General features: G+C 46.1%; 1 protein-coding gene across 2 annotated transcripts in view; it reads right to left on the reverse strand.

Annotated features, from left to right (window-relative positions):
- LOC115101014 (homer protein homolog 1-like) overlaps positions 1 to 25559 on the reverse strand; it is a 76225-nt gene that overhangs the window by 37266 nt on the left and 13400 nt on the right. For both annotated transcript variants that reach the window (XM_029620158.2, XM_065004703.1), the window contains exons 2-3: positions 4519 to 4675; positions 759 to 890 (exon numbers count right to left, since the gene is read on the reverse strand). In XM_029620158.2, coding sequence (XP_029476018.1) covers positions 759 to 890; positions 4519 to 4675 — 289 coding nt within the window. The remainder of the gene's footprint in view (positions 1 to 758; positions 891 to 4518; positions 4676 to 25559) is intronic.

Consider the following 25559-nt stretch of genomic DNA (forward strand, 5'->3'; position numbering starts at 1 on the left):
GAATGATCACATCGGCGTGTTGGTATGTGTGAAAAGGTTACACAGTTTTAACACCTAAAACACACTTAGCTTCTTTTTTTTAACACTTCTAACACGGGCCAGGCCCTGCTGTTACCTCGTATCCCAGCAATAAGGCCTTGCGTTATGCCCGGGAAGAAAACACTTCAATTTTCTCAACATGCCATTAGCTCAACCATTGGCTGAACTTACCCCGAGTGAAACATTTTGACTATATTAGCCCACACAGCTAGAAGGATGCACTTTTAGGACCTCATATTGAAGCTTATGGAATGCCAACTGAAAATAATCTTAAAATGATGATCTACTTTGGTTTAGATACAAGCATAGATATAGAAAACGTTTTGGACCTAACTTGCTTACCACTTTTCTCAAGAGGTTTCTTCCTTCACAGACTCCATGAACTGACCTCTTCCTAAATACTTGGTCAAATGATTCATTTTGTGTATTAGTTTCCTAGAAACAAGGGTGGCTCAACTTACCCCACTATCCCCTATAATTGTAATTACAGTACTTGACATAGTGAATGTGCTACCTATTCTGTATATCATATTGTGTACATATCGGGCTATTACTTTGCATAATACCTCTTCTATTACTTATTGTTTTATTTGAACAGACTATTATTGATATGGATTATTGCTTATTGTAATGCAATTCTGAGGGAGCATTTTACTGCACCTTTTATACCTGCTGTAAACTGTGCACATGACAAATCAAATGTGTGTGTGTGTGTGTACCTTGAGCAGGTTGTTCTCTGAGGAGAAGCCTAGACCGTAGACGGTGTTGGCTCGGCTGTCGGCCCACTGGCCAAACTTCTGGGAGGTCTTGGTGAAGGTCATGTTGGGGGTGATGGTGCTGTTGATGATTGCCTGGGAAAGGAAGAAGAGTTCTATGAGTCACAAAAGCAATGCTGATCATTTTATGTAGAAGCCCATTTGTCTAAGATGAGTGGGCTTGTATTCTGGATGGTTGCCTACAGCAACAGTAACGACTGAATATGAATTAGCTATCTGTCTGGCTGTGTGTGTGTGTGTGTGTGTGTGTGTGGTGTGTCATCCACATTGACTGGGGAGAGGGGTGAGGGTAGTGAGTGAGGGAGAGGGTGGGAGGTGTGGGGTCAAGTTTATCGTTGAAGATGCTTCCCTCCACTCTGTCTCACGCCTACAGATTTTAGATAGCTTCTTAGCTAGCTGTAAAAAGCTTTAGTGTTATTAGCCTTAGCCTATTTAGCTAGCTCGAATCAGCTAATCTGCCACTGCCACGATGGATATCAGAAATGAGGAGGGGACACCTGGCTACATTGTCAGTGGTTTTTAAAACTTGTGACAGCATTGTGAAGTTGACAGTGAATGCACGTGTTCTTACAACACAGCAGTAAGACTCGAGGCTAAAGGACTTCTGAAGGCGGTGACGGAACCCTGGCTTTAAGTTTACAGCCACCATGGTGCACAGAATCCTCAGTCTTCTCCATCCTCCAAACAAAAGACTCCAGGCAAAAGCAACCGATCTGGAGTCAAAGTGGTCCGCAGTGCGTTGGAGAGCATCTAGAAGCTGAGGTGTGACAGCGAGTTCCAAGCCATTTGGGCACAGTGGCCAAGTGGCACTTACGCTCCTCCAGCTCCAAGCAAACGACGACGTTATGCAAGTACAAATCTCCAGCAATGTGTGTCGGACAGTACAGTAGGCCGGCAGGACAGAGGAGAAGAGACTGAGTGTAAAAGACTGGTCTTCAGCACGTCGGATACTGTCACTGGTGAAATGTCCGAATGATTCAGCGAAAGCAACAGCCAACTGGTGGAGGCCTTGTGTGCCCTTGACCCAGAGAGCAATGACTTTCTAGATGTGGGGGGAAAAAAAGTGAAACCACTGCTGGATCTAAGCAAAACTGATTTGGTGGAAGCTGAGTTTAGTATCGCTTGCCAGTTTTTGCAGACTGAAATCGCGAGAATTCACTTTTCAACTTTGACAAATGTGTTCAGTCAGTACAGAAGAAGCTACAGCCCAGGAAAGCTCAACTAATCCAAATGGCATTTGAGGGTGGATCTTACAAAAAGATTTCGGGGAGACTGGAATGATCAAGGAGGCTGCAACTCTTCAAAAAAGGTTTAAAAAAAAATCTGGACTGAACAAAAACATAAAAACGCAACGAATTAAAAGATTTTACTGAGTTACAGTTCATATAAGGAAATCAGTCAATTTAAATAAATTCATTAGGCCCTAATCTATGGATTTCACATGACTGGGAATACAGATATGCATCTGTTGGTAACAGATATCTTTAAAAAAGGTAGAGCCGTGGATCATTGAAGGTGAGCACTTGCCCACTGAAGTCGGTGACGAAGTGCAATCGGGTCATGACGAGCACTCAGATGAGCTTCCCTGAGACGGTTTCTGACAGTTTGTGCAGAAATTATTCGGTAGTGCAACCCCACAGTTTCATCAGCTGTCCGGGTGGCTGGTCTCAGTTGATCCCGCAGGTGAAGAAGCCGGATGTGGATGGATTATCTTGGCAAAGGAGACATGCTCACTAACAGGGCTGTAAACACATTTGTGCACAACATGTGAGAGAAATCAGCTTTCTGTGCATATGGAACATTTTTGGGGATCTTTTATTTCAGCTCACGAAACATGAGACCAACACTTTACATGTGTAGCTGGTTGGGTTTTATAGAGATCTAGGTGGTATAGACAGGGTACGGAATGGCAAAATGATTTCCTTAGCCAAATAACACCCCTGGGTATAGCTACATATCGGTTCATCATAGAAATAGATACATTCTATGATGGTTTCATATTGGTTTCTGTGGTTTTAAATAGAACTGCATGTATTGGAAACGTGTTTTTGATAGGCTGCCGTTATTCAAAGCAAAACTGCTACTCAGTGTTTTTGATAGGCTGGCGTTATTCAAAGCAAAACTGCTACTCAGTGTTTTTGATAGGCTGCCGTTATTCGAAGGCAAACTGCTACTCAGTGTTTTTGATAGGCTGCCGTTATTCAAAGCCAAACTGCCACTCAGTGTTTTTGATAGGCTGGCGTTATTCGAAGGCAAACTGCTACTCAGTGTTTTTGATGGGCTGGCGTTATTCGAAGCCAAACTGCCACTCAGTGTTTTTGATAGGCTGGCGTTATTCGAAGCCAACACTGCCACTCAGTGTTTTTGATAGGCTGGCGTTATTCGAAGCCAAACTGCCACTCAGTGTTTTTGATAGGCTGGCGTTATTCAAAGCCAACACTGCCACTCAGTGTTTTTGATGGGCTGGCGTTATTCAAAGCCAAACTGCTACTCAGTGTTTTTGTTGGCGTGCATGAATATGTAGGCTACTACTTTCAGCGTTTAGTTTGCATTATTTTTGGTAGCTGTGTGTACGGCTGCATTCACATAGGGGTAATTTGCTTATTACAAAACAGCCTATCCATCTTGTATATTCATTACTACCGGCCTCGCTTTAATGTGTGTAGGGCGCTGTCCACCGTGCTGACACAGCGCAGCAGAGATGGCCTACAGATTTCGCGCCAACCCGCCACATCAAAAAGCACTCAATGGTCTCAGAGTCTCTGCATGTGAACGTTATGTTTACTGTGGTACAGTGTGATATAAGCAGAATAAAATTCCAATGCAAGAAAGCCCATTTCAACTGCCCCTTTAGAACCAGGCCTGGCGCCAGGACAAAGGGACAACTGCATGTACTTTCTACGGAAAGTTGTGTGTGTGTGTGTGAAATTCTGTGTTTGTCTATGCGTGTCTCACAGTGGGCTTGTGTTGATGTTAATGATGAGTGTATCCTAGAGCGGCAGGCAGGTAGCCAGCGCCACAGTGCAGCCCACCCTCTCCCTGCTGTTTCAAGCTTAACACAGCACAGCACAGTAACGGTAACCCCACAGTTGAGTTCACCCACTCGCTAGCTGGCTACAGTAGCTCCACACCACCAAGGGTCACATACACAGCAGTGGAGAGAGAAGCAGAGGACTCTGTGTGTGTGTGTGTGTGTGGTGAGCATTACATAACCGTTGCGGTGCTGAAATAGTTCCTCCTCCCCTGCACCCCTCTGAAGACAAAAATAATCGTTGTTATGACGTACAGAACAGGCCACAACGCCCCCACGCCATTACCAACCACGGGCTCTGCTGCTACTGCTGCTGCTACCGTGGGCCATGGAAACACACACACACACTGGTGGGAAATGTAGGGGGTGTGTGTTGAGTGAGACTGCAGCTCAATTTCTGGTTCTGTCCGTGTCCGTGGGCGAGGGGACGATTAAATATTTGTGAAGGGGAAGAGGGAGTAGAGTACACAAGCACATGTTTCACGTAAATCAATCCATGATTGATTCTAACTGATCTATAGTTCTACCAGCCCAGAGCCTGAGGTGGCACCAGCCCAGCCAGCCTGGTGCCACCTCTAATTCGCTCCCCATAAAATCACCTTTGCTGAGAGGGGAACCACGTGCAACCTCTAATATCTTCCCTTTCCTTTTACAAATCTTTAACACACACACCTTGGAGCCGTCGAGGCTGATGATGCGGTAGACGTTGCGCGTGCTGTCGTAGAAGTAGGAGACTGTGACGGCGTGTTTACTGGTGGGAACCCAGTTCTTCTTGGTGGTGGGGTCGATCTGGAAGACATGGGCCCTCGTACTGAAGATAGGCTGCTCTCTGCAGAGGAGAGGGAGAGAGCGAGTGGGAGAGTCTGCATATACACGGGAATTAAACTCACCACCCTGAGCCATGCGAAACAAAAGTGCTGTGAGTGTGTGAGGGCTGAGGTAGGAGTGTGGAAAGTGTGTGGTAGGTGAGAGACACACACACACAGCCTCCAGAGATCTCGACAAACATCCATTATTCACACTCTCCTGCAGCGCACTGCACTGGCCATGACTGGGAGGGGAGAAAACACACACACACACACACACACACACACACACACTTCAGTTCCAGTATGGATGTGCATTCTCTTCAATCCAGATGGACCTCAATTAACATTAGCAAGGAGTTTTAATACCAGCAGGAGAAAGACAAACATCACCACAGACAGAAATCATTTACTAGAAACGAATGGACGTTACGTTTACGTTAATCAAACTGACTTGCTGGGTACAGTAAGGTAGTAAAACAGGGGCAACGGGGATAAATGATGTTCCACTAGTCTATTCATTGCAGCTAATGTGCCCCTGCTAAGACGATAGAGAAGCGGGTCATTAAAGATGATGCATTCCCAGTACAGGGCCATTTAAACTGTTAAAGCTGCCTGATGAAAATGATTCAATGTTAAAGTGCCTCTTTTTGACTTTGATATATAATGTACAGGAAAGTAGCGTTTACGTTCCACCCATAGAAGCGGACTGGATTGTTGGTCTCCGTGTGGTACTTCGAGGATGAGAGAGAGAGAGAGACGCAGAGGAAAGGCGACCACCGCACCACCGCAGAACCTGAGACGGCGCTGCATTTCCTGACAAAGTGTCAGAAATAGAAAACAATTTGTTTCATTTCCCCAAATTTGAAAGCCTTATTCAAGGTTTCAAAGACCTCTCTGATGAGGATGGGATACCTGTCCTGTCGAGGGCACAGAGCTGTGGGTTGGCAGCGTACTTCACTACGTTGCTGCCTGCCGTAAGACGAGGGACAGTGTCTGACTGACCAACCAACCTGCACATGTCCTCTATGGTTATTGTTATTTTGACCCTTGGTTTTTGTTGTTACTGTTGTCCCATTGACAATTTTGATTCTAATTATTTGAATATTGTAAATATCCAAAGTAAGCTTTGGCAATCTGTACATTGTTTACGTCATGCCAATAAAGCACATTGAATTGACAGAGACAGAGAGGGGAAACTGCTGAGTGAGAGGGAGAAAGACTGAGTACTGGGTGAATTATATTATCTCTATTGTCCCCCTCTATGAGAGGGAGAGGGGGGGTGAGAGAGAGACAGAGACAGAGAGGGGAAACTGCTGAGTGAGAGGGAGAAAGACTGAGTACTGGGTGAATTCTATTATCTCTATTGTCCCCCTCTATGAGAGGGAGAGGGGGGGGGGTGAGAGAGACAGAGACAGAGAGGGGAAACTGCTGAGTGAGAGGGAGAAAGACTGAGTACTGGGTGAATTCTATTATCTCTATTGTCCCCCTCTATGAGAGGGAGAGGGGGGTGAGGGGAGAGACAGAGACAGAGAGGGGAAACTGCTGAGTGAGAGGGAGAAAGACTGAGTACTGGGTGAAAACTGCCCCCTCTATGAGGGGGGTGAGAGAGACAGAGACAGAAGGGGAAACTGCTGAGTGACTGGGAGAAAGACTGAGTACTGGGTGAATTCTATTATCTCTATTGTCCCCCTCTATGAGAGGGAGAGGGGGGGGTGAGAGAGAGAGACAGAGACAGAGAGGGTAAACTGCTGAGTGAGAGGGAGAAAGACTGAGTACTGGGTGAATTCTATTATCTCTATTGTCCCCCTCCCTGAGAGGAGAGGGGGTGAGAGAGAGACAGGAAGACAGACAAAGAGATAGAGACATAGATAGACATAGGGACAGACAGACAGACAGACAGACAGACAGACAGACAGACAGACAGACAGACAGACAGACAGACAGACAGACAGACAGACAGACAGAGGTCATGAGCAGATGAGCTCCCACATTTTTTAGCATGTTTAAAAAAAAAAATAGACAGACAAACTTGGATTTTTTGTCAGGCACATATGCAGGATTCTACCGTAAACAACATAACCTTCACTCCAAAGCAAAAGTCCAAACCTACAACCTGATTTTGAACGGAATTACCTGGAATGTTTCCTACACCCAAGGATTATTATTCCCAAACTAAACATCAAATGCTCTGTCAATCAAACAGAAACCGGAAAACCACCATCCAACCTGGAACTGAGTGAGTAATGCTTAGTCCGAAACTATTTTTAACTTTCAAAAGCCAAGAAGAAAAGTACATTACAATGATATACACTGCTCAAAAAAATAACACATCCTAGATCTGAATGAATGAAATATTCTTATTAAATACTTTTTTCTTTACATAGTTGAATGTGCTGACAACAAAATCACACAAAAATGATCAATGGAAATCAAATTTATCAACCCATGGAGGTCTGGATTTGGAGTCACACTCAAAATTAAAGTGGAAAACCACACTACAGGCTGATCCAACTGTCCTTAAATCAAGTCAAAATGAGGCTCAGTTGTGTGTGGCCTCCACGTGCCTGTATGACCTCCCTACAATGCCTGGGCATGCTCCTGATGAGGTGGCGGATGGTCTCCTGAGGGATCTCCTCCCAGACCTGGACTAAAGCATCCGCCAACTCCTGGACAGTCTGTGGTGGAGGGAGCGAGACATGAGGTCCCAGATGTGCTCAATTGGATTCAGGTCTGGGGAACGGGCGGGCCAGTCCATAGCATCAATGCCTTCCTCTTGCAGGAACTGCTGACACACTCAAGCCACATGAGGTCTGATGTACCATTGATGTACGCATTGATGTACCATCCTGGATGACCTGAGCCACTTGTGTGGGTTGTAGACTCCGTCTCATGCTACCACTAGAGTGAAAGCACCGCCAGCATTCAAAAGTGACCAAAACATCAGCTAGGAAGCATAAGAACTGAGAAGTGGTCTGTGGTCACCACCTGCAGAACCACTCCTTTATTGGGGGTGTCTTTCTAATTGCCTATAATTTCCACCTGTTTTCTATTTCATTTGCACAACAGCATGTGAAATGTATTGTCAATCAGTGTTGCTTCCTAAGTGGACAGTTTGATTTCACAGAAGTGTGATTGACTTAGAGTTACATTGTGTTGTTGTTTTTTTTAGCAGTGTATTTGACTTTATAAGGACTGAATGCTAAGGCTACCAAGCTTGGTAGGACAAAGAACTACAACTTCAATTAGCACTGACGTGTGAAACGAGAGGTGTCAAAGCCCTTGAGCCCAACAATGGCAATAGAGTCCCAACCAAATGGAGAGGCTCTAGATGCACCCTCTCGCTGTTCAGAGGTAATTTCAAATACATGACCCTCTGTATGTAAAGAATAATAAGACAAGAAAAGAGTAAAAAATGAAGCTACATATGGAAAATCAAAAGACACTTTTTTGGTAACTATTATACAAAATGGGAACATAAGCAACCGTATCTTCCATACAGACTATTCCCTGGCATGGCACAGTGCTATATTAACACACTACCCCTCTGTTAAGAGGGAGGGTTTTACCGATGGGTGGAAACTCAGGACACTAGACAACGAGGACTCTGAGTCAGCTAATATAAATCTCTATAAGTCTGGAACAGTATTGGTACAGGGCAACCCCAGTTGATTACACTCCAGTCAGCACAGACCCAGACAACAGTCCAGCACAACAACACCCCCTTAACTAGACCTGGAGAGCTGGAGGTGGAGAGAGACTGGACTGTGGTGAGACACCATCAACAGGAGAAAGAGCAGGAGAAGAACAGAGCACTAGAGGAGAGGATCAGACTGCTGGAGGAGAGAGGTTTAGGGGGATGGCATGTGACAGAGAACAACCCATTAGAGAGGTGGCCACCCCCGCAGAGAAGCCGGCAGAACAGCCCACCTCAGCTCCCGACAAATGTCTCAACACCACAGCAGAACAGTCCAACCAAGACCACGTCGAGAACACAGCGGGACAGACAAATGAAGAACCCCAAGCCCAAGGGATCCCACCCCCCCGGGGCTGTGCCACCCTGATAGCCCTCCTTACAACCCCCTCACACCCACTGAGGATATACACAAGACACAGATTGTGATCCTTATGGACTCAAACGGAAAATATATACAAGAGTGTCTAAAGTTTGGTGTCCAAACACCCAGTGTGCCCTAGACCTTCTGTCTGAAGACCAACTAGGTTCACCCAGCGCGCCCTAGACCTTCTGTCTGAAGACCAACTAGGTTCACCCAGCGAGCCCTAGACCTTCTGTCTGAAGACCAACTAGGTTCACCCAGCCACATAATAATACACACAGGCACAAACGATCTGAGAACAAAGCAGGAAAGGGTGGCCACAGCACTCAGGGGAGTGATTGAAAAAGCTTCTTCCACTTTCCCCAATGCACAAGTGGTTATATCCACCCTGCTACCATGAAAATACTTCCACCCTGCTACCAAACATCAGGTAAAAATGCAAGTATTTCCCATGACTGTGCCTCAAAACCAAATGTTTACCTGGCCCACCACTCCACCCTGGACTTGAATAGCCTTTATAACCAGGTCCACCTATACAAGGCAGCAGTGCCCACCTTAGCCCGGACGCTAAAGGACATCGCTCTCAAACGCAGCCCCAACACTTCACACAGGAGCAGATTAGACACCACGCCCAGACCAGCAAGACCCCCCCCCCCCGGACCTACACATAGAGGACCCACACCTAGAGGACCTACACATCCAGACCACACCACCACCAGCCACATCCACACCCCAGTCAGTCAATAAACCCCCCAAGTTAATCATGCCCATACTCCATTTAGGCCACCTCAGATAAGACCTATGCCCCTCCTGCCCTCCCCATGCCCCCCACTCCATGGCATGAGGAGGGCGTCAACATGGAAGTCACACAAATGCCCAGGCCGTGAGCGGGCAAACAGGCCCAACCCCCACTCTTACACTAACCCAAGCCAATGCTACCAGATGCTCAGCAGGCTCTGCTCACACTTACTGGCCTAAGGCCAAACCACACGACTAACAACATTGGACACTTTATGGAACACAAGCCTTCACTATCTCATCCTGGAATATCCAAGGCCTGAGGTCTGCCTTTAACCTAAAGAGCAGGAACCTGGACTTCATCAAATAAAAATACAGACATTGTCATCCTACAAGAAACCAGGCTGGTTGCCCTCTAGGTTAGAGAGAGCTGGTAGTCCCATCCACCAAACTGCCAGGTGTGAAACAGGGAAGGGACTCAAGGGGTATGCTAATTTGGTATAGAGCAGACCTAACTCACTCAATTAAATTAATCAAAACAGGAACATTTTACATTTGGCTTGAAAAGGAAATGATCTTAACAGAGGAAAATGTTCTCCTGTGTGCTACATATACCCCCCAACTAGAATCCCCATACCTTAAGCAAGACAGCTCCTCCATCCTGGAGGGGGAAATCAATCATTTCCAGGCCCAGGGACATGTACTAGTCTGTGGCGACCTAAATGCCAGAACCGCACAAGAACCTGACACCCTCAGCACACAGGGGGACAAACACCTGCCTGGAGGTGACAGCATTCCCTCCCCCATATGCCCCTCTAGGCACAACTATGACAACATAACCAAAAAAACTGGTCACAACTCCTGCAGCTCGGAAGTTTACATACACTTAGGTTGGAGTCATTAAAACTCGCTTTTCAACCACTCCACACATTTCTTGTTAACAAACTATAGTTTTGGCAAGTCGGTTAGGATATCGACTTTATGCATGACACAAGAACATTTCCAACAATTGTTTACAGACAGAATATTTCACTGTATCACAATTCCCGTGGGTCAGCTAATTGACATAATTTGAGTCAATTGGAGGTGTACCTGTGGATGCATTTGCTTGACATCATGGGAAAATCAAAAGAAATCAGCAAAGACCTCAGAAAAAAAATTGTAGACCTCCACAAGTCTGGTTCATCCTTGGGTGGCAATTTCCAAACGCCTGAAGGTACCACATTCATCTGAGCAAACAATAGTACGCAAGTATAAACACCATGGGACCACGCAGCCATCATACTGCTCAGGAAAGAGATGCATTCTGTCTCCTAGAGATGAACGTACTTTGGTGTGAAAAGCGCAAATCAATCCCAGAACAACAGCAAAGGACCTTGTGAAGATGCTGGAGGAAACAGGTACAAAAGTATCTATTTCCAGAAGGTGTAAACGTGGTAGAAGAAAACCTAAACAGTATATTTGACCTCTCAGCTTCCCTATCAAATCTAAACATTTCAAACAGAAATCTGAAGAAAATGAACAACAATGACAAATGGTTTGATGAAGAACACAAAAACCTAAGAAAGAAATTGAGAAACCTGTCCAACCACAAACAGAGAGACCCAGAAAACCTGATTCCACGACTTCACTATGTTGAATCACTAAAACAATACAGAAATACACTACGGAAAAAGGAAAAGCACGTCAGAAATCAGCTCAATGTAATTGAAGGGCGCCAGTGGCGAAGATTCCCAAACCTTCCATAACAAGCCATCACCTACAGAGAGATAGATGGCATCTATCTGGAAACGAGGCCCCTGAGCAAGCTGGTCCTGGGGCTCTGTTCACAAACACAAACAGAACCTCAGGACAGCAACACAATTAGACCCAACCAAATCATGAGAAAACAAAAATATAATTACTTGACACATTGGAAAGAATGAACAAAACCACAGAGCAAACTAGAATGGTATTTGGCCCTAAACAGAGAGTACACAGTGGCAGAATACCTGACCACTGTGACTGACCCAAACTTAAGGAAAGCTTTGACTATGTACAGACTCAGTGAGCATAGCCTTGCTATTGAGAAAGGCTGCCGTAGGCAAACTTGGCTCTCAAGAGAAGACAGGCTATGTGCACACAGCCCACAAAATGAGGTGGAAACTGAGCTGCACTTCCTAACCGCGTGCCAAATGTATAACCATATTAGAGACACATATTTCCCTCAGATTACACAGATCCAAAGAAATAGAAAACAAAACCAATTTTGATAAACTCCCATATCTACTGGGTGAAATTCCCCAGTGTGTCATCACAGCAGCAAGATTAGTGACCTGTTGCCACAAGAAAAGGGCAACCAGTGAAGAACAAACACAAGTATAAATACAACCAATATTTATGTTGATTTATTTTCCCTTCTGTACATTAACTATTTGCACATTGTTACAACACTGTACATAGCCATAATATGATATTTGAAATGTCTTTATTCTTTTGGAACTTCTGTGAGTGTAATGTTTACTGTTAATTTTGTATCGTTTATTTCACTTTTGTTGATTATATATTTCACTTGCTATGGCAATGTAAACATATAGTGCATTTGGAAAGTATTCAGACCCCTTCACTTTTTCCACTTTGTGTTATGTTACAGCCTTGTTCTAAAATTGATTGAATAAATGTGTTTCCTCATCAATCTACAGACAACATCCCATAATGACAAAGTGAAAACATGTTTATAGAAAACAGAAATACCTTATTTACATATGTATTCAGATTCTTTGCTGTGAGACTTGAAATTGAGCTCAGGTGCATCCTGTTTCCATTGATCATCTTTGAGATGTTTCTACAACTTGATTGGAGTCCGCCTCTGGTAAATTCAATTGATTGGACATGATTTGAAAAAGGCACACACCTGTCTATATAAGTTCCCACAGTTGACGGTGCATGTCAGAGCAAAAACCAAGCCATGAGGTCGAAGGAAATGTCCGTAGAGCTCCAAGACAGGATGTGTGGAGGCAAAGATCTGGGAAAGGGTAGCAAAATATTTCTGCAGCATTGAAGGTCACCAAGAACACAGAGGCCTGCATCATTATTAAAATGGAAGAAGTTTGGAACCACCAAGACTCTTGCTAGAGCTGGCCACCCTGACAAACTGAGCAATCGAGGGTGAAGGACCTTGGTCAGGGAGGTGACCAAGAACCCGATGGTCACTCTGACAGGGATCCAGAGTTCCTCTGTGGAGATGTGAGAACCTTCCAGAAGGATAACCTTCTCTGCAGCACTCCACCAATCAGGCTTTTATGGTAGAGTGACCAGACGGTAGCCACCCCTCAGTAAAAGGCACACAAACTCCCACTTGGAGTTTGCCAAAAAGCACCTAAAGGACTCTCAGACCATGAGATACAATATTCTCTGGGTCTGATGAAACCAAGATTGAACTCTTTAGCCTGAATAAACAAGCATCACGTCTGGAGGAAACCAGGCACCACTCATCACCTGGCCAATACCATCCGTATGCTGCAGCATGGTGGTGGCAGCATCATGCTGTGGGGATGTTTTTCAGCAGCAGGGACTGGGAGACTAGTCAGGATCGAGGGAAAGATGAGCGGAGCAAAGTACAGAGAGATCCTTGATGAAAACCTGCTCCAGAGCACTCAGGAGCTCAGACTGGGGTGAAGGTTCACCTTCCAACAGGACAATGGCCCTAAGCACACAGCCAAGACAACGCAGGAGTGGTTTCGGGACAAGTCCCTGAATGTCCTTGAGTGACCCAGCCAGAGCCCGGACTTGAGCCCGATCTAACATCTCTGGAGAGACCTGAAAATAGCCATCCAACCTGACAGAGCTTGAAAGGATCTGCAGAGTGTGCTAAGCTTGTAGCACCATACCAAAGAAGACTCAAGGCTGTAATCGCTGCCAAAGGTGCTTCAACAAAGTACTGAGTAAAGGGTCTGAACACTTGCCTGTGTGTGTGTTTGGTTTTACTATCCTTGTGGGGACCAGAAGTCCTCAAAATGACAGTAAAACAAGCAGAATTCAGACATTTCGCCGGTCCCCAAAAGGAAAGAGGCTATTTTAGGCTTAAGGGTTAGGTTTAAGGTTTACAATTATGGTTAGGTTTCGGAGATAGGGTTAGGTTAAGATTTAGGGGGTTGGGGTTAGGTTAAGGGAAAATAGGATTTTGAATGGGAATCAATTGTTTGGTCCCCACAAGGACAGTTAAACGAACTTGTGTATGTATGTGTGTGTGTGTGTGTGTGTGTGTGTGTGTGGGTGGGTGGTGGTGATAAGATAAGGTAGATATTCCGCAGTTTTAAAAGCAACCGAAGTGAAGGCAGATATGCTAATTTCCCTCCACTTTTAAGAAGATGGATGAACAACGAGAGCCCACACACAGACACACATCGCTCCTCCATCACCACACACAGGAGAAAGGGGGAAATATGGCCAATGATGAAGGCTGAGCACTGATTCTATAGTTAAAAGTAAGGTGGAGCTTTTACACAGAAAAAGGACAGTACAGATTACAAGGACAAAGGCCATTACTGTTATGTTTGTGATTGACTTGGTTTGAATCTGGGTCTCCTATAGGACCGTGTTAGCCCGCTGAGCTAAAGCCTCAGCATTAGGCCTGGGAGCTAATGCAAGTCTGGTTCACAAAACCACCTCTGTTACATATCTCCCAAGTGAATGAGGGAATGTGGTTATGCAAACAGTCCAGCAGGGGGCAGATGTCCATATGAGTAAAGCTGAAGTACGGTAACAGTAATGTGATATAACAGAAGAAGTGACCTGGGAGTACCTGGGCCCACATACACAGATCAGACAACTGGCCAGACCCTGTGGCCCTGGCCCGCTTCCAAACATAACATACACTACATATACAAAAGTATGTGGTCACCCTTTCAAATAAGTGGATTTGCCTATTTCAGTCACACCTGTTGTTGACAGGTGTATAAAATCGAGCACACACCCATGCAATCTCCATAGACAAACATTGGCAGTAGAATGGCCTTACTGACGAGCTCAGTGACTTTCAACGTGGTACCGTCATAGGATGCCACCTTTCCAACAAGTCATTTGGTCAAATATCTGTCCTGCTAGAGCTTCTCCGGTCAACTGTAAGTACTGTTATTGTGAAGTGGAAACATCTAGGAGCAACAACGGCTCAGCCGCGAAGTGGTAGGCCACACAAGCTCACAGAATGGGGCCGCCGAGTGCTGAAGAGTGTAGAAATCGCCTGTCTTTGGTTGCAACACTCACTACCGAGTTCCAAACTGCCTCTGGAAGCAACGTCAGCACAAGAACTGTTCGTCGGGAGCTTTTAGAAATGGGTTTCCATGGCCGAGCAGCCACACACAAGCCTAACATCACCATGAGCAATGCCAAGCGTCGGCTAGAGTGATGTAAAGCTCGCCGCCAACTCGGGAGCAGTGGAAACGCGTTCTCTGGAGTGGTGAATCACACTTCACCATTTGGCAGTCCAAAGGACGAATCTGGGTTTGGCGGATGCCAGGAGAACGCTACCTGCCCCAATGCATAGTGCCAACTGTAAAGCTTGGTGGAGGAGGAATAATGGTCTGGGGCTGTTTTTCATGGTTCGGGCTAGGCCCCTTAGTTCCAGTGAAGGGAAATCTTAACGCTACAGCATACAATGACATTCTAGAAAATTCGGTGCTTTCAACTTTGTGACAACTGTTTGGGGAAGGCCTTTTCCTGTTTCAGCATGACAATGTCCCAGTACACAAAGCGAGGTCCATACAGAAATGGTTTGTCGAGATCTGTGTGGAACGACCATTACTGGACTGCACAGAGCCCTGACCTTAACCCCATCGAACACCTTTGGGATAAACTGGACCACAGACAGCGAGCCAGGCCTAATTGCCCAACATCAGTGCCCGACCTCACTAATGCTCTTGTGTTTGAATGGAAGCAAGTCCCCATAGCAATGTTCCAACATCGAGTGGCAAGTTGGCTGGATGTCTTTTGGGAAGTGGACCATTCTTGATACACACAGGAAACTGTTGAGCGTGAAAAACCCTGCAGCGTTGCAGTTCTTGACACAATCAAACCGGTGCGCCTGGCACCTCCTATCATACGCCGTTCAAAGGAACTTCAATCTTTTTTCTTGCCTTTTTACCCTCTGAATGGCACACATTCTATGTCTCAATTGTCTCAAGGATGAAAAGTCCTTATTTAACCTGTCTCTTCGTATTTATCTACACCAGGGATCATCAACTAGATTCAGCCGGGGGGATATAACTACATATCATTTGTAGACTGCAAATTGACTGCAAATATTTGACTAAAACATAATAATTTCAAACCTTGCTCACATTTGTATACGACCACGTGTCTCCTTATTGGGATACTTGGGATTTTTTTTTTTTAAATCACTGATTTCCTGGTGTTTAAAAAATGTCCAAAAATGAAAATTGTCTACACTGATTGAAGTGGATTTAACATGTGACATCGATAAGGGATCATAGCTTTCACCTGGATTCACCTGGTCAGTCTATGTCATGGAAAGAGCAGGTTTACCTAATGCTTTGTATACAGTGAAGCTCGCATCCGCTACAAGACCATGGTGCTTGCCTACGGAGCTGTGAGGGGAACGGCACCTCAGTACCTCCAGGCTCTGATCAGGCCCTACACCCAAACAAGGGCACTGCGTTCATCCACCTCTGGCCTGCTCGCCTCCCTACCACTGAGGAAGTACAGTTCCCGCTCAGCCCAGTCAAAACTGTTCGCTGCTCTGGCCCCCCAATGGTGGAACAACTCCATCACGACGCCAGGACAGCGGAGTCAATCACCACCTTCCGGAGACACCTGAAACCCCACCTCTTTAAGGAATACCTAGGATAGGATAAAGTCATCCTTCTCACCCCCCTTAAAAGATTTAGATGCACTATTGTAAAGTGGCTGTTCCACTGGATGTCATAAGGTGAACGCACCAATTTGTAAGTCGCTCTGGATAAGAGCGTCTGCTAAATGACTTAAATGTAAATGTAATGTAAATGTATATTAAGAGCATGATGAAGAGTGAGATGGGAGAGGAACAGAGACAGCTAGAAGAAAAGAGATGAAAAGAGAGCAAGTGTTCATTTCAGATAATGTGACTGCACTCTTCGAGACCCTGTGGAAAACTGAACTAGTATTAAAAAAATAAAAACCTCTGGACGTGAAAGAACACATTGTTCTCATAATTGGTTCTGTTAGGAGATGTAGAGGCCTTGTTTTATTATGGATCGCATTTCATCATGGCAGCAAATTGCACCTCAATCACGAGCCATTTCAATGTATTCTCCTCGATAAGAGAGAAGTGAGGAGCAGGAGCCCCAGTTAAGAAAGCACGGACATAGTACCAACTTACACACACACACACGAATGAATCCTTTCTGGTTGAATGAAGGGAAAAACACCAAAACGTGGTGTTGTTGTTTGTAATGATAACCTTGTTTTGAGGTAAAACCAACACTGTTGAAAAACAACAAGCCAGTGGATATTATCACTGTGTTGACGATCAAACAGGAGAGCTTCTCTACGGGGACGACGCTGTCGTCATGTGCGTATGACAGGCCAACGCCTGAACTCTGCTGGCTAGTTTGCCAGCATAGTAAAACAGGAAAGCGCCAGGCTTGTGTCCGTCTGTCCTTTGGGACGTGGCGTCATGTCCCTGCATCTTTTGGTTACCCACGGATGAGGATCACAACATGCAAAGCATAATGACTTCCTCCTCCTGGTATCATCCCTACAAAATCAGCTCAACTCAAACCGCCTACCAAATCTGCCAGTCTTAGCTGTAGGCTACTCGGCAGGTAACCGTAGTGGTTAGAGCGATCGAATCCCCGAGCAGACAAGGTAAAAAAATATATATTTTGTTCTGCCCCTGAGCAAGGCAGTCAACCCACTGCTCCCCGGGCGACGAAGACGTGGATGTCAATTATGGCACTCTCTGATTCAGAGGTCGAGTTAAACGCATCCCCTTTCTCCTCACGTTAGCCTTGACTGGAGCGGCAACGCCGCGATTCTTCTTGTTGAGCCGCTTACATTAAAACTAACTATTGAGAGCAGACTTTGTAACGGCTACCAAGACTTTCTGCTTTTCACCCCCTACCTAACATGTACATATTACCTCAATCAATCATCCCAACTACCTCGTAACGCAATGCACTAACCTGGTACCGGTACTCCTTGTACATAGCCTCGTTATTGTTGTTTTATTATGTTTCTTTACTTGTTCATTTTCATACTTTTTAACTGCATTGTTGGGGAAGGGCTCGTAAGTAAGCATTTCCCAGTGAAGTCTACACTTGTATTCAGCGCATGTGACAAATACAATTTGCTAGTGTCAGACAATCTGAGGGATGGGTGCAGATCCACAGACCAGAGGTTGAGAAGCAGTCATTTGAGACACGTTCGGGTTGTGGTTTCCATCTATAGTCCTCTCTAATGAACACTGACATAAAACAAACAAAAAAATACTTGGCATTGAAAAAAAAACCTTGGTTGGACTAAGTTGACTGAACCATGAGTGAGAGTGCCCCTGAGGAGCAGCCCTGGCCTGGCCAAACTGAGCTCTTCCTGGGCTTGCAAGCCTCAGGGTCTCTCCTCCCCTCTGGAACTTTCACACAGCTCAGCCTCACCGTCCAAGCCAGCAGTCACTCAACAAAGCACAAAACACTATTATAGCTCAGATTCTTGTGTCCGCAATAAACCCCCACAAATGAAGCCTCCAGTATGGCAGCCAGGCGTTGTGCCTTTAAAACGGGTCTCATTTCATAGCGATTCGGTCCTTCGATGACTATCTGCTGGGTGAGAAGAGAAGTCTGCAGGGGAAAGCCCAATTAATTGCTCGGCGGTGGCTCAGAGCGGGTCTCATTCTCACGGCATACCAGGCTTCTTCTTGTAGGACAGCGTGAATGTTCGCCTCCCTGTTTTAACTAGTTAATTAAGTTAGCAGAGTGGAGTGGTGGGGGTTTGGCAGCCTGTCATTTAACACAGACTGGTGTAATCAGAGTGGTGATATGTGATAGGAGGGTGGACTGTTAACTGTACTTTATGACTCACACTAGATCAGACTGCAGAGCACAGCTACAGTGGAGTCAGGCTGTGTATGGAAGGTCCGTGAGCAGTAATGTAGAGCCAATGGAAATATAATATTGACGTGTCGCACTGGGTACGAACCCATGGCCTTCATTACCCTTTTCCCCATCGCCACGTCTCTCTGTTGTCCTTAATGTTTCAACTCACTGAACACTCAAGAGTCCACAACTTGTTTTCATACAGAGACTCAACATACCGGCATCAATTGCCATTACACCCACTTCCTCCTGAAGCAGACTCTCCCTGTTATCTATCCATCAGTGCCCAGGTGTGTGTGTGTTTTCGTGCGAGGGCCTCTTGTCCCTACCACAATGGACAGTTTTGTGGCATGCAAAGCTCAATGACGGGAGCTGTACCAGAGGAATCTTGACCACAGACGACGTAATCAAATCAGCAGTCCAGTTACCACTGTTCAGAATCCCTGTCACACTCAACCCTTATAGAGCCGGATGTCCAGGAAACATAATTCACTCCCTGGCTATTTTCTGAAGTTGCGTTCAGAAAACCAGGTCATATTTAGAAAAGTCATACGGCACATATGAACAGGATTACTAGATCATATTAAAATGTGCTTCCTGAGATGTTGAAACACTTCTCCAAGGAAATTGCGAGATCTGATCATCTTGCACTAGGCAGTGCGGCTGTGTTAAAGACTGCTTGCCTGCATTACAAATGTAGCTGCTGCCTGGTTGCCAAGGCAACGTCCACATGACTCAGGGCCGGTCAGGAGCTGCTAGCATCCTCCAACCCCCTCTCTCCCTCCCACATGCTCTCTAAGCCAATCACAAGGCAGCATGTCCCATACACGATAAACCCACTCACAGAGGGAGAGTATGGGGCTTTGCTTGGCGCAGCCTGCGGTTTAAAATACCCATACGACAGGCTAAGGCCTGGCCTGTGGATACACAGGCTGAAGATATTGGCACAACCTCTGGTTTAAAATACCCATATGCTAAGGCCCGGTTTGTGATCTGTGTGGTTCTGGTGACACACACACATGGCGGGTAGTTTGTGTGGACTCATCTGATCCCCCTCTCTCTCTCTCTCTCGCCCGATGGTCTCTCTCGCTCTCTCCATCTCTCCTGTCGTTTGCTCAGGGTCAGTGGAGTATTGACAGCTGGAGCCCAGTGAAGATGTCTGGCTTTCCTCCAATAATGACGCATTTCCATGGAGACTTACCCCCACACCGGCGTGTCGCCAGTGTTTTTCTGTTAATGTACGCTCCAGTGTAATTGTGTTTCTATTAGGAGTGACGCTAGGACCTGGGGGAGAGCAGAATCAACAGCCTCTGCAGCATCAAGACAGTCGCTTGATCAGAAGGTGTTAAGTTCAGTTAGCCATTGTTATGTAAATAGTAGCTGAAAAGGACCAGTGGCCTGGCTTCGGCCCCAGGTGAAATCCGGTCCGCCGGAGCCATGGCCCAGCGAGACACGGGTGCCAGCCAGCATAGATGGAAACAGAAAAGTCTGGGGCAAATCCTGTATTGACATATGGCACTCTCGCTCTTACTTCCACCACCTGTAGTTGAGTGTTCGACCTCTGGGGGACACTGCCATGGGTAGTAGTCAGGAGGGATCTGCTCGGAGGTTTCCTTCTTAATACCTTCACAGTGCAATCTCTTCCCGTTTCGTCAATGAAACTGTACTTTATGCTTCTAAAAGTGCACCATTCGGCATCCTCAGCTTCAGACCGGCATTAGCCATGGGTAAGATGATTGACACAGGGCAGGAGCCAGGAAGGGCCTTGGCTATGCCTAGTGTAGCTGTGGTAAGTCTGGTTGTGATGTCCGTTTTCAGTAAGGACACAGTGGGGTTTTCAAAACAAAGTGCTCCCGACTCTGACCATTCCCTTAGTGTCTGACAGTAACTGCCTTGTCCAACACTGGCACCCTGTACGATGAGATGCCTTGTCCAACACTGGCACCCTGTACGATGAGATACCTTGTCCAACACTGGCACCCTGTACGATGAGATGCCTTGTCCAACACTGGCACCCTGTACGATGAGATGCCTTGTCCAACACTGGCACCCTGTACGATGCGATGCCTTGTCCAACACTGGCACCCTGTACGATGCGATGCCTTGTCCAACACTGGCACCCTGTACGATGAGATGCCTTGTCCAACACTGGCACCCTGTACGATGCGATGCCTTGTCCAACACTGGCACCCTGTACGATGAGATGCCTTGTCCAACACTGGCACCCTGTACGATGAGATGCCTTGTCCAACACTGGCACCCTGTACGATGAGATGCCTTGTCCAACACTGGCACCCTGTACGATGCGATGCCTTGTCCAACACTGGCACCCTGTACGATGCGATGCCTTGTCCAACACTGGCACCCTGTACGATGCGATGCCTTGTCCAACACTGGCACCCTGTACGATGAGATGCCTTGTCCAACACTGGCACCCTGTACGATGAGATGCCTTGTCCAACACTGACACCCTGTACGATGCGATGCCTTGTCCAACACTGGCACCCTGTACGATGAGATGCCTTGTCCAACACTGGCACCCTGTACGATGAGATGCCTTGTCCAACACTGGCACCCTGTACGATGCGATGCCTTGTCCAACACTGGCACCCTGTACGATGAGATGCCTTGTCCAACACTGGCACCCTGTACGATGCGATGCCTTGTCCAACACTGGCACCCTGTACGATGCGATGCCTTGTCCAACACTGGCACCCTGTACGATGCGATGCCTTGTCCAACACTGGCACCCTGTACGATGAGATGCCTTGTCCAACACTGGCACCCTGTACGATGAGATGCCTTGTCCAACACTGGCACCCTGTACGATGCGATGCCTTGTCCAACACTGGCACCCTGTATGATGAGATGATTTGGAGATCATTTCTACTCAGTCTGAGGACAGGGGAGGAGGTTTTTAAAAAAGGCAGGACAGGCAGCACTGACATACTTCTGCACATATGAACAACATAATAAGGTTTGGGTTAAAGTAGCTGAAGCAGATAATAAGGTTTGGGTTAAAGTAGCTGAACCAGATAATAAGGTTTGGGTTAAAGTAGCTGAAGCAAATAATAAGGTTTGGGTTAAAGTAGCTGAACCAGATAATAAGGTTTGGGTTAAAGTAGCTGAACCAGATAATAAGGTTTGGGTTAAAGTAGCTGAACCAGATAATAAGGTTTGGGTTAAAGTAGCTGAACCAGATAATAAGGTTTGGGTTAAAGTAGCTGAACCAGATAATAAGGTTTGGGTTAAAGTAGCTGAACCAGATAATAAGGTTTGGGTTAAAGTAGCTGAACCAGATAATAAGGTTTGGGTTAAAGTAGCTGAAGCAGATAATAAGGTTTGGGTTAAAGTAGCTGAAGCAGATAATAAGGTTTGGGTTAAAGTAGCTGAACCAGATAATAAGGTTTGGGTTAAAGTAGCTGAACCAGATAAGGGCAGACAATGTGAATTAGTTCCGTTGATGATGGAGGAATCATAGTTTGAGGAATCATTCGTGGAACACTTTACCCTCCAGAATAGTTGTAAAGTTATGCCAACAAAACAAATCGAAATTAGAACACACTCGTCACCTCACTATTTCAATACAACTATGGTATACTAATTATTGTTAATCCAATATATCTGACTGTTTATGACACCTCCTGAGAGTACTTTAGGCTGCTGAGGTGCCAAGTTTCAGGCTGGTTTACATTCATTCATTCATTCGTTATGCAGAACAGAAGCCTTGCACTAAAACGCTGTAGCAGCCAACTCTCTGACAGGCCTAATTTAAGAAGAGGGCACACTTTGAAGAAAGACACATTATTTGACTTTTTTTTTTTGTCAGGCCCTTTTTAGTTAGGCTCTTTATGGGTTCGTCACAGTTCACCCTAAAATCAAAGTTGGTCATGTAAAGTCGAATTTAGTCCCTATTTATCCCAGTCTGCCGTGTAGCTATCAAATCAAATCAAATGTTATTTGTCACATACACATGGTTAGCAGATGTTAATGCGAGTGTAGCGAAATGCTTGTGCTTCTAGTTCCGACAATGCAGTGATAACCAACAAGTAATCTAACTAACAATTCCAAAACTACTGTCTTATACACAGTGTAAGGGGATAAGGAATATGTACATAAGGATATATGAATGAGTGATGGTACAGAGCAGCATACAGTAGATGGTATCGAGTACAGTATATACATATGAGATGAGTATGTAGACAAAGTAAACAAAGTGGCATAGTTAAAGTGGCTAGTGACATAAGAATGCAGTCGATGATCTAGAGTACAGTATATACATATGCATATGAGATTAATAATGTAGGGTAAGTAACATTATATAAGGTAGCATTGTTTAAAGTGGCTAGTGATATATTTACATCATTTCCCATCAATTCCCATTATTAAAGTGGCTGGAGTTGGGTCAGTGTCAATGACAGTGTGTTGGCAGCAGCCACTCAATGTTAGTGGTGGCTGTTTAACAGTCTGATGGCCTTGAGATAGAAGCTGTTTTCAGTCTCTCGGTCCCAGCTTTGATGCACCTGTACTGACCTCGCCTTCTGGATGATAGCGGGGTGAACAGGCAGTGGTTCGGGTGGTTGATGTCCTTGATGATCTTTATGGCCTTCCTGTAACATCGGGTGGTGTAGGTGTCCTGGAGGGCAGGTAGTTTGCCCCCGGTGATGCGTTGTGCAGACCTCACTACCCTCTGGAGAGCCTTACGGTTGAGGGCGGAGCAGTTGCCGTACCAGGCGGTGATACAGCCCGCCAGGATGCTCTCGATTGTGCATCTGTAGAAGTTTGTGAGTGCTTTTGGTGACAAGCCGAATTTCTTCAGCCTCCTGAGGTTGAAGAGGCGCTGCTGCGCCTTCTTCACGATGCTGTCAGTGTGAGTGGACCAATTCAGTTTGTCTGTGATGTGTATGCCGAGGAACTTAAAACTTGCTACCCTCTCCACTACTGATCCATCGATGTGGATAGGGGTGTTCCCTCTGCTGTTTCCTGAAGTCCACAATCATCTCCTTAGTTTTGTTGACGTTGAGTGTGAGGTTATTTTCCTGACACCACACTCCGAGGGCCCTCACCTCCTCCCTGTAGGCCGTCTCGTCGTTGTTGGTAATCAAGCCTACCACTGTTGTGTCGTCCGCAAACTTGATGATTGAGTTGGAGGCGTGCATGGCCACGCAGTCGTGGGTGAACAGGGAGTACAGGAGAGGGCTCAGAACGCACCCTTGTGGGGCCCCGTGTTGAGGATCAGCGGGAGGAGATGTTGTTGCCTACCCTCACCACCTGGGGGCGGCCCGTCAGGAAGTCCAGTACCCAGTTGCACAGGGCGGGGTCGAGACCCAGGGTCTCGAGCTTGATGACGAGCTTGGAGGGTACTATGGTGTTGAATGCCGAGCTGTAGTCGATGAACAGCATTCTCACATAGGTATTCCTCTTGTCCAGGTGGGTTAGGGCCGTGTGCAGTGTGGTTGAGATTGCATCGTCTGTGGACCTATTTGGGCGGTAAGCAAATTGGAGTGGGTCTAGGGTGTCAGGTAGGGTGGAGGTGATATGGTCCTTGACTAGTCTCTCAAAGCACTTCATGATGACGGAAGTGAGTGCTACGGGGCGGTAGTCGTTTAGCTCAGTTACCTTAGCTTTCTTGGGAACAGGAACAATGGTGGCCCTCTTGAAGCATGTGGGAACAGCAGACTGGTATAGGGATTGATTGAATATGTCCGTAAACACACCGGCCAGCTGGTCTGCGCATGCTCTGAGGGCGCGGCTGGGGATGCCGTCTGGGCCTGCAGCCTTGCGAGGGTTAACACGTTTAAATGTCTTACTCACCTCGGCTGCAGTGAAGGAGAGACCGCATGTTTTCGTTGCAGGCCGTGTCAGTGGCACTGTATTGTCCTCAAAGCGGGCAAAAAGTTATTTAGTCTGCCTGGGAGCAAGACATCCTGGTCCGTGACTGGGCTGGGTTTCTTCTTGTAGTCCGTGATTGACTGTAGACCCTGCCACATGCCTCTTGTGTCTGAGCCATTGAATTGAGATTCCACTTTGTCTCTGTACTGACGCTTAGCTTGTTTAATAGCCTTGCGGAGGAATAGCTGCATTGTTTATATTCGGACATATTACCAGACACCTTGCCCTGATTAAAAGCAGTGGTTCGCGCTTTCAGTTTCACGCGAATGCTGCCATCAATCCACGGTTTCTGGTTTGGGAATGTTTTTATCGTTGCTATGGGAACGACATCTTCGACGCACGTTCTAATGAACTCGCACACCGAATCAGCGTATTCGTCAATATTTCCATCTGACGCAATACGAAACATGTCCCAGTCCACGTGATGGAAGCAGTCTTGGAGTGTGGAGTCAGCTTGGTCTGACCAGCGTTGGACAGACCTCAGCGTGGGAGCCTCTTGTTTTAGTTTCTGCCTGTAGGCAGGGATCAGCAAAATGGAGTCGTGGTCAGCTTTTCCGAAAGGGGGGCGGGGCAGGGCCTTATATGCGTCGCGGAAGTTAGAGTAACAATGATCCAAGGTTTTACCACCCCTGGTTGCAAGGCAGATGCATCAGGCATCAGGTAGAGTTAAGGCTACATAAGATAACAGGGGCCTCTGCGATGGGTATTCCATATTCCCATGATTAGTCTGAACTGTCATTTAACTTAATGACTTCTGGGTTATTTTCTGGTATCAGTACAGTGCCTTCAGAATGTACTGACTTATTCCACATTTTCTTGTGTTGCAGCCTGAATTCAAAATGTATTCAATCAAAAACAATAATCTCACCCATCTACACACAATATCCCAAAATGACAGTGAAAACATGTTTTTTGAAATGTTTGTAAATGTATTGAAAATAAAACACAGAAATATCTCATTTACATACGTATTAACACCGCGGAGTCAATACATGTTAGAATCACCTAGATCACCACCTGGATCATACAATATTGGAACATCCAATGTCGACTTGGTAAGCAAGTAAAGTGTTTATTTGGCCATGGTGTTTAAGGTTACTGTCTCCCAGTGTCTGTTGGGAAGCAGACTGAACCAGGTTTTCCTCTAGGATTTT

Source organism: Oncorhynchus nerka, linkage group LG19 (genome assembly GCF_034236695.1).
Source record: "Oncorhynchus nerka isolate Pitt River linkage group LG19, Oner_Uvic_2.0, whole genome shotgun sequence".
In the NCBI taxonomy this organism is placed as follows: domain Eukaryota; kingdom Metazoa; phylum Chordata; class Actinopteri; order Salmoniformes; family Salmonidae; genus Oncorhynchus; species Oncorhynchus nerka.